This window comes from Ictalurus furcatus, chromosome 9 (genome assembly GCF_023375685.1).
Source record: "Ictalurus furcatus strain D&B chromosome 9, Billie_1.0, whole genome shotgun sequence".
NCBI lineage: Eukaryota > Metazoa > Chordata > Actinopteri > Siluriformes > Ictaluridae > Ictalurus > Ictalurus furcatus.
In genome coordinates, this window is record NC_071263.1 from 1,205,001 (window position 1) to 1,220,701 (window position 15,701).

Genomic DNA, 15,701 nt, shown 5'->3' on the forward strand with positions numbered 1-15,701 from the left:
CTCATAACCCTTTTTGGAAGAAGAGTCAGACTAAGAATCAAAAGAAGAATCAGAGGGAGAATAAGATCGTGAATAAGAATCCGAATCAATATGACTCAGAGTCAGAATAAGATTTAAAATACAGCGCCGTTCACTAATATTGGCACCCTTGGTAAATATGAGCAAATGCGGCGGTGAAAACTTGACTTTATTGTTGAAATACTCTGCTCTCATGGATATCAAACAAGTGCAAACACAACACAGGTTTATACAATAAATAAATAAATAAATAAATAGTTAAATATAGGTGTGCAACAATTATTGGCACCCCTATGAATTCATATGAGAAAAATATATTTGAAGTATATTCCCATTGATATTTAACTTTTTTTTTTTTAGTACACCTGGGTGACTAGGAACACTAAATCGTTCAACCAACCATGACTTCCTGTTTCACAGCGGTATAAATACGACGTAACACATAGGCCGGTTTTCCCTGGACGCCACTTCATACGTCATATAAATTTCATATTTCAGCTATTTTACCATGTGAGTTTGAAAAATCGGACTCGTCTACACTGGAATCCGAAAGATACCCGAGTGTTTCAACATCCGTCCTCGGTACAGTCAGGTTCTTTAATACAGCACTATTACCCATAATCCCATGCAGAGCTTCCCAGAGTCTCACCTGTACAGATTCAGACTGAGCGCGTGGAGCGACATCCAGGACTCACGCAGGCGCCTGAGGTCACGCTGAATGTGAACCTTGCCGTCCTCGGAGGTTTTCAGCAGCACGGCTTGACCCTGCGCTTCGGTCCTGTGCAGCTGCAGCTCCTTTGCTGGAAACTCGCCCAGCGCCCTCTGCAGGAGCCGGGTAGAAACAACAGGTGACTTGAGCATGATGGGATTTTCATTCCGAGAACAAAGGTGATCAGGTTATACGAATGATACGTGCGAGGGATCTGACCCCTTTAAGACTTTAGTGTAACTTTATATATGATTTATATAAATTTATATGCATGTATGTATATTACACCTCTGCTTCATGCTGTCGGTTCACCACGCTCCACTCTCCGTTCGGTCCTCGGAACGACTCCAGCTTCTGCCTCATGATCATCAGCCATTTCTCCACGTTCAGCAGACCCTCATGGAAGCTCTCGTGCAGCAAAATACCCTCCTCACTTTCTTCCACCTTCGTCTGATAAACGCACGACACACACGGATGATATGATTTTATATACATATTCCATAACTGTGTCCCGCATACAGTTCCTAGTTGATTACATTGAAACTGTCAAAATTTGGCAATTTCACACTTGTCTAATATTAGCCAAGTCAAACATACACTTATAGATTTGATTTCATATCAATAAACTCGCCATATTCATTTACCTTCACGGCGCTTCTTTCAACGGAAACGAAATGAGACGATTAATACTGTGGGATGATATGGGAAGGGGGCGGGGCTTTCATCGTGTCTATGATCGTAAATACCAGAGAGTTCAAAACACCTACGCGACTGTCGTTCATTCCAGTTTCACATGTCGACTGGCATATTTGCTGGTTGTTGTTGTTTTTTTTTTTTTGGCATATTTTGGACTGATTACTCGTAGCTGCGTACTCAGATGTTGAAATACGGAGCGGTTGGCAGGTCTGGCGCATAAAAACCCTGCATACAGGTGTATATACTGTAATACTTGCATTTGACTCTATAAAACTAGCTATCAACTAGCTATACTAGTATATAAACCAAATGATTAGCACCCCCTAGTGGTCTACAGGGCATGTCACATTCACGTAGAACATCTCAGCTATTTTTGGCAGGATTTCTGCTAAAATTGACGAACATCCATCGGTGTGATCGGCCGATTTATATCACCCGGGCGCTAATACGCACGGCGACGAGGTTCCGGTGAAGTAAAAAAAATTATTAAAATATCACCAATTATTCATACTTTGTACTGCACGCTGTACCGACACTCCGAAACTTGAACCAGAAGAACTTTGCGTCCTTATGGACGTAGAAATGGATGCTTTCAGAGTCACTTTGTTCAATAAGTAAACATCTCACTGAGCTGAAATCCTCAGGCCAAAATAAGCACGGTTTGATCATGGTCTTCATCACCACCACCACGACCGTGATCAAAGCACAGCAGGAGGAAAAGAAATGCGCGGCTCGGACGGAATTACTCAAGGCATGGAATTTTGAAGCGGACAGTTCAAAGAGTCACTTAAAAAAAAAACAAAAAAACATTCTATGATGTAGACAACCTTGAGCCGCGCCTCCTTACCCGGACAGCTTTATAGAGCTGCTTCCAGTCGGAATAGAGACGCCTAAACTTGGTCCTGTTAGCCGGGCTGGACGAGACGAGCGTCTCCAGAGCGGTGATGTGAGCCTCGCAGTCTTCCAGTTCTTTCTTAATGACCTGTCGAGAAAAAGCCTGAAAATGAAGGTTCTCTCTTATATGGCCTGTGGTCCACGCTTACAGGGCTACTTTCCTTATATGGTCACCGTTTCCTGCTGCTGCTACCAACACGCTCCTGGGAAATAAGAGGCTTAACCTTAACATGGTGCTCACCTTAAGTTGGTCGGCCTGGCTCTTTTTAGCGAGAATATCCGGTTGAAGTCCGCCTGAAGCGCGAAACCTGTCGCCTATAGACACGAGCTTCTGATGAATAGAGTCGTGAGCGTCACCGAAGTTCTTTGTCGTCGATATTAATTCCTAAGGAGAGCGAAAAAATAAACAAACACGTGTGACTCTCTGATATAGCAGTGATCAATATTAAACACTGCTGTAATAGTGGACACCCCCCCTCCCCCCATCTCGCACTGGCAGCCGTGTTCAGGTACCTGCAGTCGAGTTCTCCTCTGCAGAAGTTGGCTGTGAAGCTGCTCTCTCTTCCTCATGTCTGTACCGAGCTCCTCCAGCAGGCTCTGGGCTTTCTCCTCGCCAAACACGGCACTCAGCAGGTCAGCTTTCACCTGCAGCGAGCTTAGCCTCTCCTGCAGCAGCACGCTGTCTTTCAGCAGCTTCTGCAGAGAAGAAGAAGGGGAAGCACTTGAAACCGACCCGAACAATTGAGCGTTACGGATATACGACACCTGAACCTGTGTGGTGCCTCCCAGTCTCCGCATGCTCGGTATCATTGAATCGGTGTGTGTTCGGTCATGTGACCTTCAGGGAGAACACGACCTCGTTCCAATATAAGAGCAGCAGTTTAGAAATGAGCAGCGTGCACAGACGAGGAGGTAACGAGGACAGCTGGACAGACTAAAGGATTAAAGCGCCGCTGCATCGCTCTCTTTTGGTAGAGATGAAGCGAGGGCTAAATCCAACTGCACCAACAAAATAAAGGCAAAAATCTCGAACAATTGAAATCTTGGGACTCTTTTAATATGCAGGTTGTTTGTAATATGCGGGATGGATTTGTTGTAGAAATTTGATGATAAGAATAAGTTTCGAAATGTGTGCAGAATATGAGGTGCGCAATGGCCAGGATCCACTAGGGGGCACCCAAGGAATAACTCATTCCAAAATAAATGAATAAATCCTGAACAGGATAAAGTTATCTTTGCAAAATTTTAACGCTAAAACGGTGAAAATCTGATGATGTTTTAGGTCATATTTATGCAGATGTATAGAAAATATACTAAAGGGTTCCCAAAGCACCACGGTGTCCTTGTAAACCAAGCGCAGATGTCTGTGTACATCAGTAAAACTTTCTGACCTGTGGAAGCGGAGCTGGAAAAGATCTCGGACGATGCGTTACCTCGATGTTCTGCACGAGCACAGCGATGTGGGAGAAGTCAGTGACTTCGGTCGAGGTGTCGAGCGTCTGAGATGCCTGCTGGCTCCACGGACTAAAGGCACGCAGGGGGTCCTGTAGGAGCTGCTTCAGAGCTGTCTCGCTCTCCGAGCAGAGCCGGAACGTGCGTCCTTTCACGCTGCAACACACGCCGAAGAGTCAAAACACTGTCCAGCGTGGAGAATACGGAGAACACTAAATAAGGAATAAAACACTTGGGGGCATGTTGTCATAGGAAAATAATGAACAAGCTACTACTGTCAAGTTTATTAAATATATTATAAGACGATACAGTAATAACCTAAGTGAAGCGATAACTGAGGCATAAATCATTAGCCTGTCATAACGTGTGTGTGTGTGTGTGTGTGTGTGATTAACACACTCAAAATGACACCATTCAGAGTGTAAAAAGGTGTTTGTGCACACCTGAGCCTGATACATTTGGCTGCATTCCACTAATGAATGATGAGCTGTGAATCACATGAGTTGTGTGTATGGGTTGTGAATCAGTTATGAACCATGTGTACAGGTCGTGAAACATATGTAAAGGTTGTGAATCTTATGTACAGGTCGTGAATCATATGTAAGGGTCGTGAATCGTGTGTACAGGTCGTGAATCGTGTGTAAAGGTCGTGAATCGTATGTACAGGTCGTGAATCGTGTGAACAGGTCGTGAATCGTGTGTACAGGTCGTTGATTCAGTTGTGAATCGTGTGAACAGCTCGTGAATCGTGTGTACAGGTCGTGAATCGTGTGTACAGGTCGTTGATTCAGTTGTGAATCGTGTGTACAGGTCGTTGATTCAGTTGCGAATCGTGTGAACAGGTCGTGAATCGTGTGAACAGGTCGTGAATCGTATGTACAGGTCGTGAATCGTATGTAAAGGTCATGAATCGTGTGTACAGGTCGTGAATCGTGTGTACAGGTCGTGAATCGTGTGTACAGGTCGTGAATCGTGTGTACAGGTCGTGAATCGTGTGTACAGGTCGATAATTCAGTTGTGAATCGTGTGAACAGGTCGTGAATCGTGTGTACAGGTCGTGAGTCGTGTGTACAGGTCGTGAGTTGTGTGTACAGGTCGTTGATTCAGTTGTGAATCGTGTGTACAGGTCGTGAATCGTGTGTACAGGTCGTTGATTCAGTTGTGAATCGTGTGTACAGGTCGTGAATCGTGTGAACAGGTCATTGATTCGGTTGTGAATCGTGTGTACAGGTTGTGAATCGTGTGTACAGGTCGTGAATCGTGTGTACAGGTCGTGAATCGTGTGTACAGGTCGTTGATTCGGTTGTGAATCGTGTGAACAGGTTGTGAATCGTGTGTACAGGTCGTGAATCATGTGTACAGGTCGTGAATCGTGTGTACAGGTCGTTGATTCGGTTGTGAATCGTGTGTACAGGTCGTGAATCGTGTGTACAGGTCGTTGATTCAGTTGTGAATCGTGTGTACAGGTCGTGAATCGTGTGAACAGGTCATTGATTCGGTTGTGAATCGTGTGTACAGGTTGTGAATCGTGTGTACAGGTCGTGAATCGTGTGTACAGGTCGTGAATCGTGTGTACAGGTCGTTGATTCGGTTGTGAATCGTGTGAACAGGTTGTGAATCGTGTGTACAGGTCGTGAATCATGTGTACAGGTCGTGAATCGTGTGTACAGGTCGTTGATTCGGTTGTGAATCGTGTGAACAGGTCGTGAATCGTGTGTACAGGTCGTGAATCATGTGTACAGGTCGTGAATCGTGTGTACAGGTCGTTGATTCGGTTGTGAATCGTGTGAACAGGTCGTGAATCGTGTGTACAGGTCGTTGATTCAGTTGTGAATCGTGTGTTGTGTTGTCTCAGTCTCTGCACACCTCTGGTACTCCTTCACCGCAGTCAGTAATTCATCAGCAAGTTCTCGGGAATCATACGGGAAGTGGTATAACTCCTTCATCTGAGCTTTGAGCTGCTCGACCTGAGGCTCCTCGGCCGAGAGGACCGTCCTCGCATCCTGCGACGTGAACAGACACGAGCAATAAACAATACACACAGATATCCAGAACATTCAAACAATGTTAATGACCAGTTACGCTGCATGGAGATTCACCCTTTCATTTCCCCCCCACTATAATCTTAGTTTGAATTGAGACCAGCTCAGCGTTTCTCAGACCCTACGCTACACTGCGTCGTGTGGCCTCTGTGCCTGTCAGGTCCAGTGAAGGAGGCGTGGCTTCTTTAATTAAAGTAAGTAACTAATGCTAAGTCCACGGGGGGAACGCGCTACACAATTCAAGCGATCCTTCTAGTGAAACTCCACTTAGTGGGGTGCGATTATCTGTCACTCCCTGGTCAGGAATTCACCCGAGGTGTATACTCCCGCAGAAATATGCAGGCTATGCGCATGTATGCGCGTCATCTATGTAGCACGTCATCTCATGGACCGGAGTTGAAGAGTTTAAACAGTGTTAGAAAGTACGAGTGCGCACTCACTGTACAGCTCTTCCACTGAGCCACCATGTTCTCCTCGCTCCTCTCTCCATCTTTATTCTCCAGCTGCCGGCTCATTCTGCGCACGAGGGCTCGGAGCTGCTCGATGCCCGCTGCCAGCTCCTCTCGCCGGGTGTAGTACTCTCTCTCGGCATCCATGGAGCCCTTCAGCTCGGTGCGGATCTCCACCAGCGCCAGCCGCAGCCCCTGCCATGCCAGCCGCAGCTCTCCCACCTCCTCCGTGATTAGCTCGGCTCCCGCAGGTGACGTGTTGGCCTTCACGGCCTCGGCCTGGCCTTCGATGTACAGTAATGTCTCTTCTTCGCCCGCCACGCTGGCATCCAGGTCCTGGAAAGAGCAAGAGCGTGGGTTTCGATTATGTGGCCTTCATGCATATGAAGTCTTTGCTACAAATTCCCTCCGGCTTTTAAATGTCAAGCTCGGATTAAGATAAGAGCTATAAAACGTGTGCTTTCACATATGCAGTGTTGAGTCTGCTCGAATATTTCATTTAAAACAGCTTTTACCTTTAAAAATGAATGAATAAATAAATAAATAAAAGATTTTTCCTCAGCAGATCAATGCACACCCGCTTCCTGCTTACACGGGTTAGAGTACTGTACCTGCAGGGCTTGCAGTCGATTCTCCGAAACGTCCTCTATCTCTGTGAAACGACTCACTTCTTCTGTTTTCGACACCAACCACGTTTGGAAATCGCGAACGCGCCTCTGGTGCTGCTCGTGCTCCTCTGCGACCTTCTGCACCAGACCGAGCCTCTCCTGTACATCAGGAAGAACAACACTAGGGTGACCTTTTTTCTTCTTTCAGTCAGATGTAGGATTAAATGAATCTTCTTTATGTACTAAACACGAAGAATGTCACAGTAAGTAATACAATAGCACCGGATTATTTTTTTTCCTTTTCCCATTTTGTTATGTGATGAATGCTGGTATGAAACGTGTTCAGACACGAGCGCGTGAAAAGAAAAGGGACAGTCGAAGGACTTTATCCTTTTATCCAGCATTCCAAAGAAGTTTCAATGCCTAACAGAAGAGATTTGGCGCACAAGGTACCGTACAAGGTGTGGGGAGTACTTTCTAATACACCTTGAGTTTTAAAAAATAATTAAAAAAAAAAAAAAAACGCTTATATAAAAGCTGTTATTAAATAATTAGAAGAGATGAATCATCTCTGACATTAGAAATCATTTAATGACATATTTAAGGGCAGTAGTAGCTCTACTTTTTTAAAAAAATAATTTTTATCCGCTTACAGTTACATTTATATGTTGTCGAACGTTCCGCGATCGAATCGAGATTTAATGCGGGATTGGATGCACCATTAAAAAAAAACCCTCGATTCTGTTCCAAACAAATCCACCATCCTTTTATTAATCATTTCCCTTAAAATCATGCCCCCAGGTGTTTTCTTTCCACCTTATTATCTTGCGTTTCCACTCGCACCAGCGTAAAAGTTACCTCCGCCCTGGTGCGGACGTGGTCGTATTCCTCGTGCAGTGTGTTCTGAGCCTGCTCGTCCACGCTGGGGTCCTGGGTGCGGTTATGAAGCGCGGACGCCTCGTCCAGCAGGCGCTCTAGCAGCGGATCCTGGGCCTTCACGTCGCTGCAGATCACGCGGTGATGCTCCACCTGCCACAGCTTCTCCCTCAGACCCAGCTGCAGCTCCAGATCAGGCTCCACCACGCGCTGCACCTTCACCAGCCACATCCTGAACTCCTCGTGGGCCTTCAGGTACTCACTCCAGTGCAGCCACACCCACTCTATACGGCTACAGTAGAAACAAGACACGTGCGCCGAGTAACGTAACGACCGTCTTAAGCAGCAGCAGAACCTGACCCTGAACATATGGAACTCACCAGAATGAACAAGTCCGAATAAAGCGCAGGTCCGGTATTACGCTGCTGACGCGTTTATATATGGGTAGACGCGAAACCTTTTTTTATGTATACCTACGGAGCCTTTGTATAACTTGGCAACAACCGACCGCTGGGAAAGCTCCTTACGAAGGGTGCTTGGACCCCGCAGATCGCTGCCTGAGTCAATATTTCTAGTTTATTTTCCATCAAGTCAAGAAATGATGATTCGGTATCCACTGGCTTCAAGTTGTGCGCACGATTTACCGCCGGGCGATGCTAGACAAAACAATAAAACGCTAAATAACAGGATACGCTGGATCAAGTGCTATTTTTATTTGCATCCTGTGACTGGTCAGCCCAGAAACTCACAGCCGCGTAACCCGGTTCTGAATACGAGGAACTTTCCCTGCATAAACACTGACATAACTCTTAGCCTTAACTGCTCACGTATTGGAAAAACAAACACAAAAAATATAATCGTAACTTCATTTGTTAGCTATCGGCCTCTAGGGATGACGCACAAACAAAGCAACGTGTCTGGGTGTGGTTTATTGTGTATTATACAACTTGAAATTATTTTACGCTGCTTTTACTGCACACGTTTTTTCTTTTCGGACCCGGTCTCATAATAACCGCCACTGTGTTGAACTTGCCCCTGTTTATAACTTCCATATTACAAAGCGCCAAACCGGTGTAGAACTCTGATTCTATTCTGGATCAATCGGAAAGTGACGTTTGACTTGTTTAATAACATCATTTCTCATTTTAATTCCGAATTTAAAGTCCAAATGGTTTAAAAAAAGGTATCATTAACGAGACCGATTATCTAATAAAACCGATAAATTACATAGAATGAGAGCACAGCATCTACATTACTGGTGCGTACTTTCCGTTTCAAGTGCCTTTCGTGTGAGAAGGCATATTTAACTCGTAATTAGATCATTATTCATTATGAAACCGAATTATTATAATTATACTAATTACCTAATTATAGCACTGTGGAAATTTAGGGGACAAAAATAAAACCTTCAGACCGCAAACAGCACTCCCGTTTTATGAATTTTTAACGTGATGTCAAAGTTGCCGAAGGTGCAATGTTCGTATCCGTACCTGTGGCAGTGGACGATGTAGGTGGACGTCTCCTCCCACAGAGTCTTTAGCTCTTTAAGTTTGGAGTGCGTCTGGTTCTTCAGCTCCTCGTCTCCGTTCTTGAGGAGAGCGTCTGCGGCCACCAGCACCACGTCCATTTTCATCCGGCCCTCCTGCTCCGACTCGTGGATTTTCTTCAGGGCAAAGCATTAGCACATTCAACAAACTGTACACACGAGATGGTGTGTTTTTAATATATTTATTTTAAATATCCGCTTAATGCATATTAAAACACGCGAAGAGCGAACGCTACATCTCCCATACGGAATAAAAGTCTTGTGAGGTCATGTCTAGGTCGAGTTTCTAGCGGGCGAGTCGGAGTTAAAGGATTGAAGTATTACAGCACTGACGCGTTTATATATTTGTATATGAGGAGAATGAGTTACCATCACTAAACATTTCAGTATGCACAGCCATGGATCCGTTTGTGTAACTTGGCGGCAGTTGACTACTGGGAAGGCTATTTCCGAAGGGTGCTTGGACCCCGAAGATCGCTGCTTGCGGCTATATTGCAGCTGTATAGTTAGTTTATTTTCCATCAAATCAAGAAACGACAGCTTCATGTTATTCAATAGCTTCATTACTCCAATATAGTATCCGCTAGCATCACGAAAGCTTTGCGCACAATTTACTGTCGGCATGGAATATTAAAAATAAATCGATAAATAAATAGGACGTGCTGGATCAAGTGCTATTTTATAAGCTACTTAATGATGAGGACAGAAACCATACTGCTAAATGGATGTGATCATTACAACTAGGACTTTTCATGCTGCAATTTACTAGACTCCTGTTTTACATTCATTACATGTACAGTAGCAGTTGACTCAAGTCTTTAAAGTGCACCTATTACGGTTTTTCAAACATTCCCTTTCATGTAGTGTGTTATACACGTAGCTGTTTGTGAACGTAAAAAAAGTCTGCAAAGTTTCAAAAATCAAAGCGCACGACAAACGGCGTTATCGACTCCCAAAAGGAGGAACCGATTCTGAACAGCTGAATCGAGTCGTTAGTGATTCCAGACTCACTTCCTGTGCGAACCTACGTAGGTCTGTAACAAAAAGCCCCGCCTTCCGTCTTCATCGGCTGCTCGCTGATAGCGGTAAACCAATCACGACAGACTGGGACGTCTGACCAATCGGAGCAGAGTATGCTCTCTGAAAGGCGGGGTTTAGAACGAATCGTCTAGAACGGATCGTTTAACGAGTCGTTTGAGACACCGGGGGAAAGAAGTAACGCTGCATTTTAAATTACGAGCACGTTAAAGTGTTTTTTGACCTCGGATGCGTGTAAATCTATCGTAGGAGAGCTTTAAAACAAAACTGGGCGCGTTTCAAATCCATAGTAGGTGCGCTTTAACTGCTGGGACTTTACCAGATCTTTTCGTCATGTCTGTGACCTGCTGTGACGGTGATGCGGTCTGCTTCCTGCTCTGGGAGACCGGTTTTTATGTTAACCATTGAGCCGGAAGTTATATAATCATTCCCTGCACTATATACTTTTCCTGTACTGTTCAGTTTGGTGAGTCAGTGGATGCTTCGCTTCACTGCAACAGAGCGTGGATTCTAGCTCCTTTAATAAATCCAGCGCTCTTAGCGGACAAAAGCCGCAAAACAACACCAAAAAAATGTTAAAAAAAAAAAGACGTAAGAGAGCTTGTACAGAAATGCATTAAAATCCATAAGAATATATCACAAGTAAGGCACAAAACACGGCAGGAAGCTGTGACGACGCGGTTACCACCCTGAAGTTGATCCATTTCCAATAACTGCATGTCCTGAAGTGTTCTATTCCTCTTCTTCTACGTATTCATTAAAGAATGTTCTCGCACGTTGCGATCCAAATATACTTACGTCATAATGTTGTGGAATATAACACAATCCACCATGAATTAAGCTGTTAGTACCGAAACAATAACGTGGGCTAACGTCGGTAACATCATCATCTTATTCAGTTAAAATGTGGGAAATAAAAATGAGATTAAAATGAGAGTGCCCTTCACGTCCCTGTTCCTTACCATCCCTGTCTTTAACAGCTCGAACGCGCTCCCAGCTCCTTGTCTAACGCCAATCGCGATCGCTTCTTATCAGTGTCATACCATATATAGATAAGACGAGCTGGTGTGCTTTTATTTCTACAACAAAAACATCTCTTTATCTGGTGCCCTGAAGACAAAATCCCACGTTCTCACTCTGCAGCTTGTGCTGACTTGATTAATAGCCAGCAGTTGTTCCCCTCCCCCCTTCATGAATAGAACTGGTTTTAGATCTCTGTTAGCTTGCAGACGTTAAAGACTCCTTCCGTCAACGTTAAATAAACATTTCGTGTCAGAAAGCGTGACCATATGAGCGATTATGAAGCTTGTAAGGTAGAGCATGGGTCGTGGGGTCACCTCCGTCTCTCTCAGTCGGGCCTCCAGAGCCGCTCGGGGACCTTCGGTGTTGTCGTTGAGCTTAAGTCTTTCCTGGACGGCCTGCATCCAGGCGTGAGCGTCCTCCCAACTCTCCCTGAACTCATTCTGCTCCTGCTGGGTCATGGGCTTGACCAGCGCCTACACACACACACACACACACACACACACACACACACAGTGCTGTATTATTATTATTTTATGTTTCTAACATTAGACATTTTCTGAGCACTTTGACAAAACCATAGAGAAACCATCTGTCACGCCTATTAACCTAGTTACTCGAGTCTGAATCAGAGCCAAATTGACTCTTTTGATTCATTTGATTCATTTGCTGTTTGGTTCGGTTTCCTTTCACAATGCACTGCAAGTAAACAAACAAAAAAACTAACTAACAACTTCCGTCAAACGTTGAACAGGAATCGCCCCCCGCCTCCCGCCCCCCACCCCCACCAACGCATTTTCAACCAAAAACCAAAAGAATCGAATTCGCTCTGATTCTGACTCAGCGAATGGGGTTTAGACGTCCCAGATACGTTGTGCTAAACTGCAGCTTGCTCGAATACATCACAAAGTATAACCCAATCGCTTAATCAGCGTCTACTGTTTTATCCAGATGGCTGATAAACATCTTCAGAGCAGCATCCTTTAAAAAATAAAAACAATTTTATTTATTTTTTTAAAACAAGCACACACTACATTACATCATAAAATATTATATTTATGTTACCAGTAAACATTGCTCCTTAGAGACAGAGATCTTTTCTCTACAGCGAGCAGTAATGAGAATGGGATGTCTGAAATGAAATCTGTTTCCTGAGTGAGTCACTTTCTCCCACCGCAAGCTCGCAGCACTCCTCCAGACGGCTGGCTGTGTGGCGAGGACGAGGCGACGAGAACTTTGCTGAATGAAACGTGCGTTATTTATTCATTTACTTTTTTAAATACTACAATGTGCTATATAATTCTCCATACTTCATTTACAGTATATAGGCAAAACCCTGCGTTCACATTGTACTGTAAACAACAATCAAGACCTTCTGACCAATCAGAATGGAGAATTCAACAGCAATGCGGTATAACAACGTTAAAACTACGTCAACATATGAGACACACACACACACCTACAGTTCGTTCTTCTTCCACTTTTTTTTTTTAAAACAACTTCTTCTTTTACTCACGTGAAGTACTCACACACCAAACGTCTGTGATTCGTATGCAAATACTCCGGACTCTCCGCTTTCGCTTTGTAACGCACAGTTAAAAAGAAAGGCACCGCAAAATCTAGACACGACGAGACGAGACGATCGTTCTAATTAACACTATTATTTGATTATATTAATTATTATATGAATATTATTAAAAAAATAATTAGTAGACGTTTTGGATGGTGGTGGTCCGACCAGTTCCACCACCAGCTTGTGTGTTATGTGAGGAATAACACACTCCGGAGTATACGGTATAAATATAATGCACTCTAGGCGGGGGCGGGGTGGTGTGACGCATCACAACGCGCGTGCGGAGTGCCGCTGCCGTGTCCTGGAGCGCATTATTTCGCATATACTACAGCGATTTGCCAATGATTACAACATTTCACGTATTAACGAACAACACGTCACGCATTTTAACAATTTATAGTCCGATTTAACGTCGTGAAAAACGTCCAGGAGACGAGTTAGTTCCCGTTCTCGCCTACGTTATAACTGAGATAAACAGGCATTCTTCGTGATCTCCTTCTTCATCGTTCGATTTCTCTCTCAAACTCGACTTTTCCGAGAAAACCTAAACTTTGTTTATTTATTTTCACCCCGCTAGCTGAAACAGTTCCCGAGGAAGCCACACCCTAGCTCGTGTCGATTTCGGACGTTCGCGTTAAAGCTAACGTGTCCGGTAAAACCGCCGTCCTTTCTTCCTTTCCGTCTTCGTCTGACGAGCGTTCATTCACGTTCGTATTTCAAGTCAGACGTTATATTCCTGAAAAGTATCGTATGCCTAGTCCGCTAACTTCTGCTGTAGTTTCGAACTAGGAGGTGGAAGTTTTACATAGAGCGGAGCAAGACGCAGGGGAAAACGTCCCAGTGCGGTTAGAGGAAATATAGCTAGGCGTTCTTGCCGCACAATCAGATCAGTTGGACACAACTAAGGGTTAATTATTACAATGATACCGTGAAACCGTGATATTTTTTTTTTTTTACAAGATACCGTCAACATTCCAAATCGTAACACCTTTAAGCCTTAATAACAAATCAACAGTAAGCAACAATGATGTATTAAATGATATATTATGCTGAAACAGCAGTGTATACGGTGTCTAATGCAGTTTAATGTTGTTTTGATTTCCATCCAATCCAGATCAGATGCTTTGCATAGCAGTTAGATGATGATGATGATGATGATGGTGATGATGATGGTAATGGTAATAATAATAACGACTTTTGGTTTCACTTTCAAGGCGATTTATACAAAAAAAACATCTTTCTGACTGTCAAAATACAAGACTTATATTTCATACCGGGTTCAAATGAAACAACATTAAGGCGGTGTTAGCCAACAAGCTCAGCTCGTCCACGCTGTAAACTTTGTATTGAGACACTAATACACTAGTAGTAGCACATACACGTGAATATGTACAATAATAATAACATTCACAAACAATAAAGAAGTCTAAACGAGTCGACTTACCGTTACTTGTTCATCTGAAACGCAATAAAAACCCTGAAAAGCTATTTCGGAGTACTAAAGTTGCACAGAGGGAGCTAGCAAAGGAAGAAGCGGCAGCAGAGCTACTGTATTAATGCAGCTTCACTGTCACTAACCGACGCCTGCGTCCCTGGGAATAGGTCCGAACTGCGCATGCGCGAAGCCTTCACGCATGCGCACTATGTATTTAGCGTGTTTACTATGTGTTTACAGATGTACAGTGCCCTGGTCAGTAGATGAATCAGCCATGAGGCTAACAGGCTAAAGATTTACACTTAAAAATGATGATGATGATAATAAAAATGATTCAAATGTCAAAATCTTTACATTCAGGTCTAATATATGTTGTTTCATGCATCCATACATCCATTTTCTATACCGCTTATACTACAGGGTCACGGGGGAACCTGGAGCCTATCCCAGGGAGCATGGGGCACAAGGCGGGGTACACCCTGGACCGGGTGCCAATCCATGGCAGGGAACAATCACATACACATTTACACACCTACGGACACTTTTGACAGGTCGATAAGCCTACAGTGCATGTCTTTGGACTGGGGGAGGAAACCGGAGTACCCGGAGGAAACCCCCGCAGCACGGGGAGAACATGCAAACTCCGCGCACACAGGGGGCAGTGGTGGGAATCGAACCCCGAACCGTGGTGTGAGGTGAACTGCTAACCACTAAGCCACCGTGCACCCAATATGTGCTGTTCTGAAGACATATTATAGAAAATATCATTTCTGGACTCAAAATTTACACAGATTAACAGGACTGTTGCATGATTCAAAGAAGTAAAAAAAAAAAAATAATCTTTCCAAAACAAACAAACAAACAAATAAACAAACATTAGTTAGTTAGGTTAAAAAAAAAAAAACCTAACAAGAAAACCTAGTTTTTAAAAAATCTACTACTTTCAGTGTACTTTTTAAATTTTATTTATTTATTTATTTATATTGTTTTTTTATGTAGAAAGTTAGTAAAGACTGAGAATGGCAAATAGTCTGGAGAGCTACAGAACTTTAAGTTAATTTACAGCAAAGATCTCAACTGTATCAACACATACTGTATTTGTCTACATCCTGATACAAGCTACATAAACATCATTTAGAGCTTAAAGTCATATAAGCTTATTTGCACAAGCTTTGTGCAGTGATCCTCAAGCTCGCTGTAGATTATCTAGGTTTAAAAACATTCCACAAGAAGACATCTTGACTTTATACAACTGAATTCTTCATTCTGATTGGTCAGAAAGTGTTGATTCAATTTTCTGTAACAGCAGCAATCTAAGAACATGTTATTTTGTTCCTGCTTTGAT

General features: G+C 43.7%; 1 protein-coding gene across 2 annotated transcripts in view; it reads right to left on the minus strand.

The window, feature by feature from the left end:
* The window catches only part of syne3 (spectrin repeat containing, nuclear envelope family member 3), a 23,429-nt gene extending 7,757 nt beyond the window's left edge, over positions 1 to 15,672 (minus strand). For both annotated transcript variants that reach the window (XM_053632567.1, XM_053632566.1), the window contains exons 1-13: positions 14,366 to 15,672; positions 11,666 to 11,824; positions 9,235 to 9,407; positions 7,727 to 8,036; positions 6,872 to 7,027; positions 6,252 to 6,596; positions 5,636 to 5,772; positions 3,751 to 3,925; positions 2,831 to 3,013; positions 2,559 to 2,702; positions 2,271 to 2,405; positions 1,016 to 1,177; positions 668 to 840 (exon numbers count right to left, since the gene is read on the minus strand). In XM_053632567.1, the coding sequence (XP_053488542.1) occupies positions 668 to 840; positions 1,016 to 1,177; positions 2,271 to 2,405; positions 2,559 to 2,702; positions 2,831 to 3,013; positions 3,751 to 3,925; positions 5,636 to 5,772; positions 6,252 to 6,596; positions 6,872 to 7,027; positions 7,727 to 8,036; positions 9,235 to 9,407; positions 11,666 to 11,809 (2,237 nt within the window). In that variant the 5' untranslated portion in view covers positions 11,810 to 11,824; positions 14,366 to 15,672. The remainder of the gene's footprint in view (positions 1 to 667; positions 841 to 1,015; positions 1,178 to 2,270; positions 2,406 to 2,558; positions 2,703 to 2,830; positions 3,014 to 3,750; positions 3,926 to 5,635; positions 5,773 to 6,251; positions 6,597 to 6,871; positions 7,028 to 7,726; positions 8,037 to 9,234; positions 9,408 to 11,665; positions 11,825 to 14,365) is intronic.
* Positions 15,673 to 15,701: the final 29 nt, after the last annotated feature.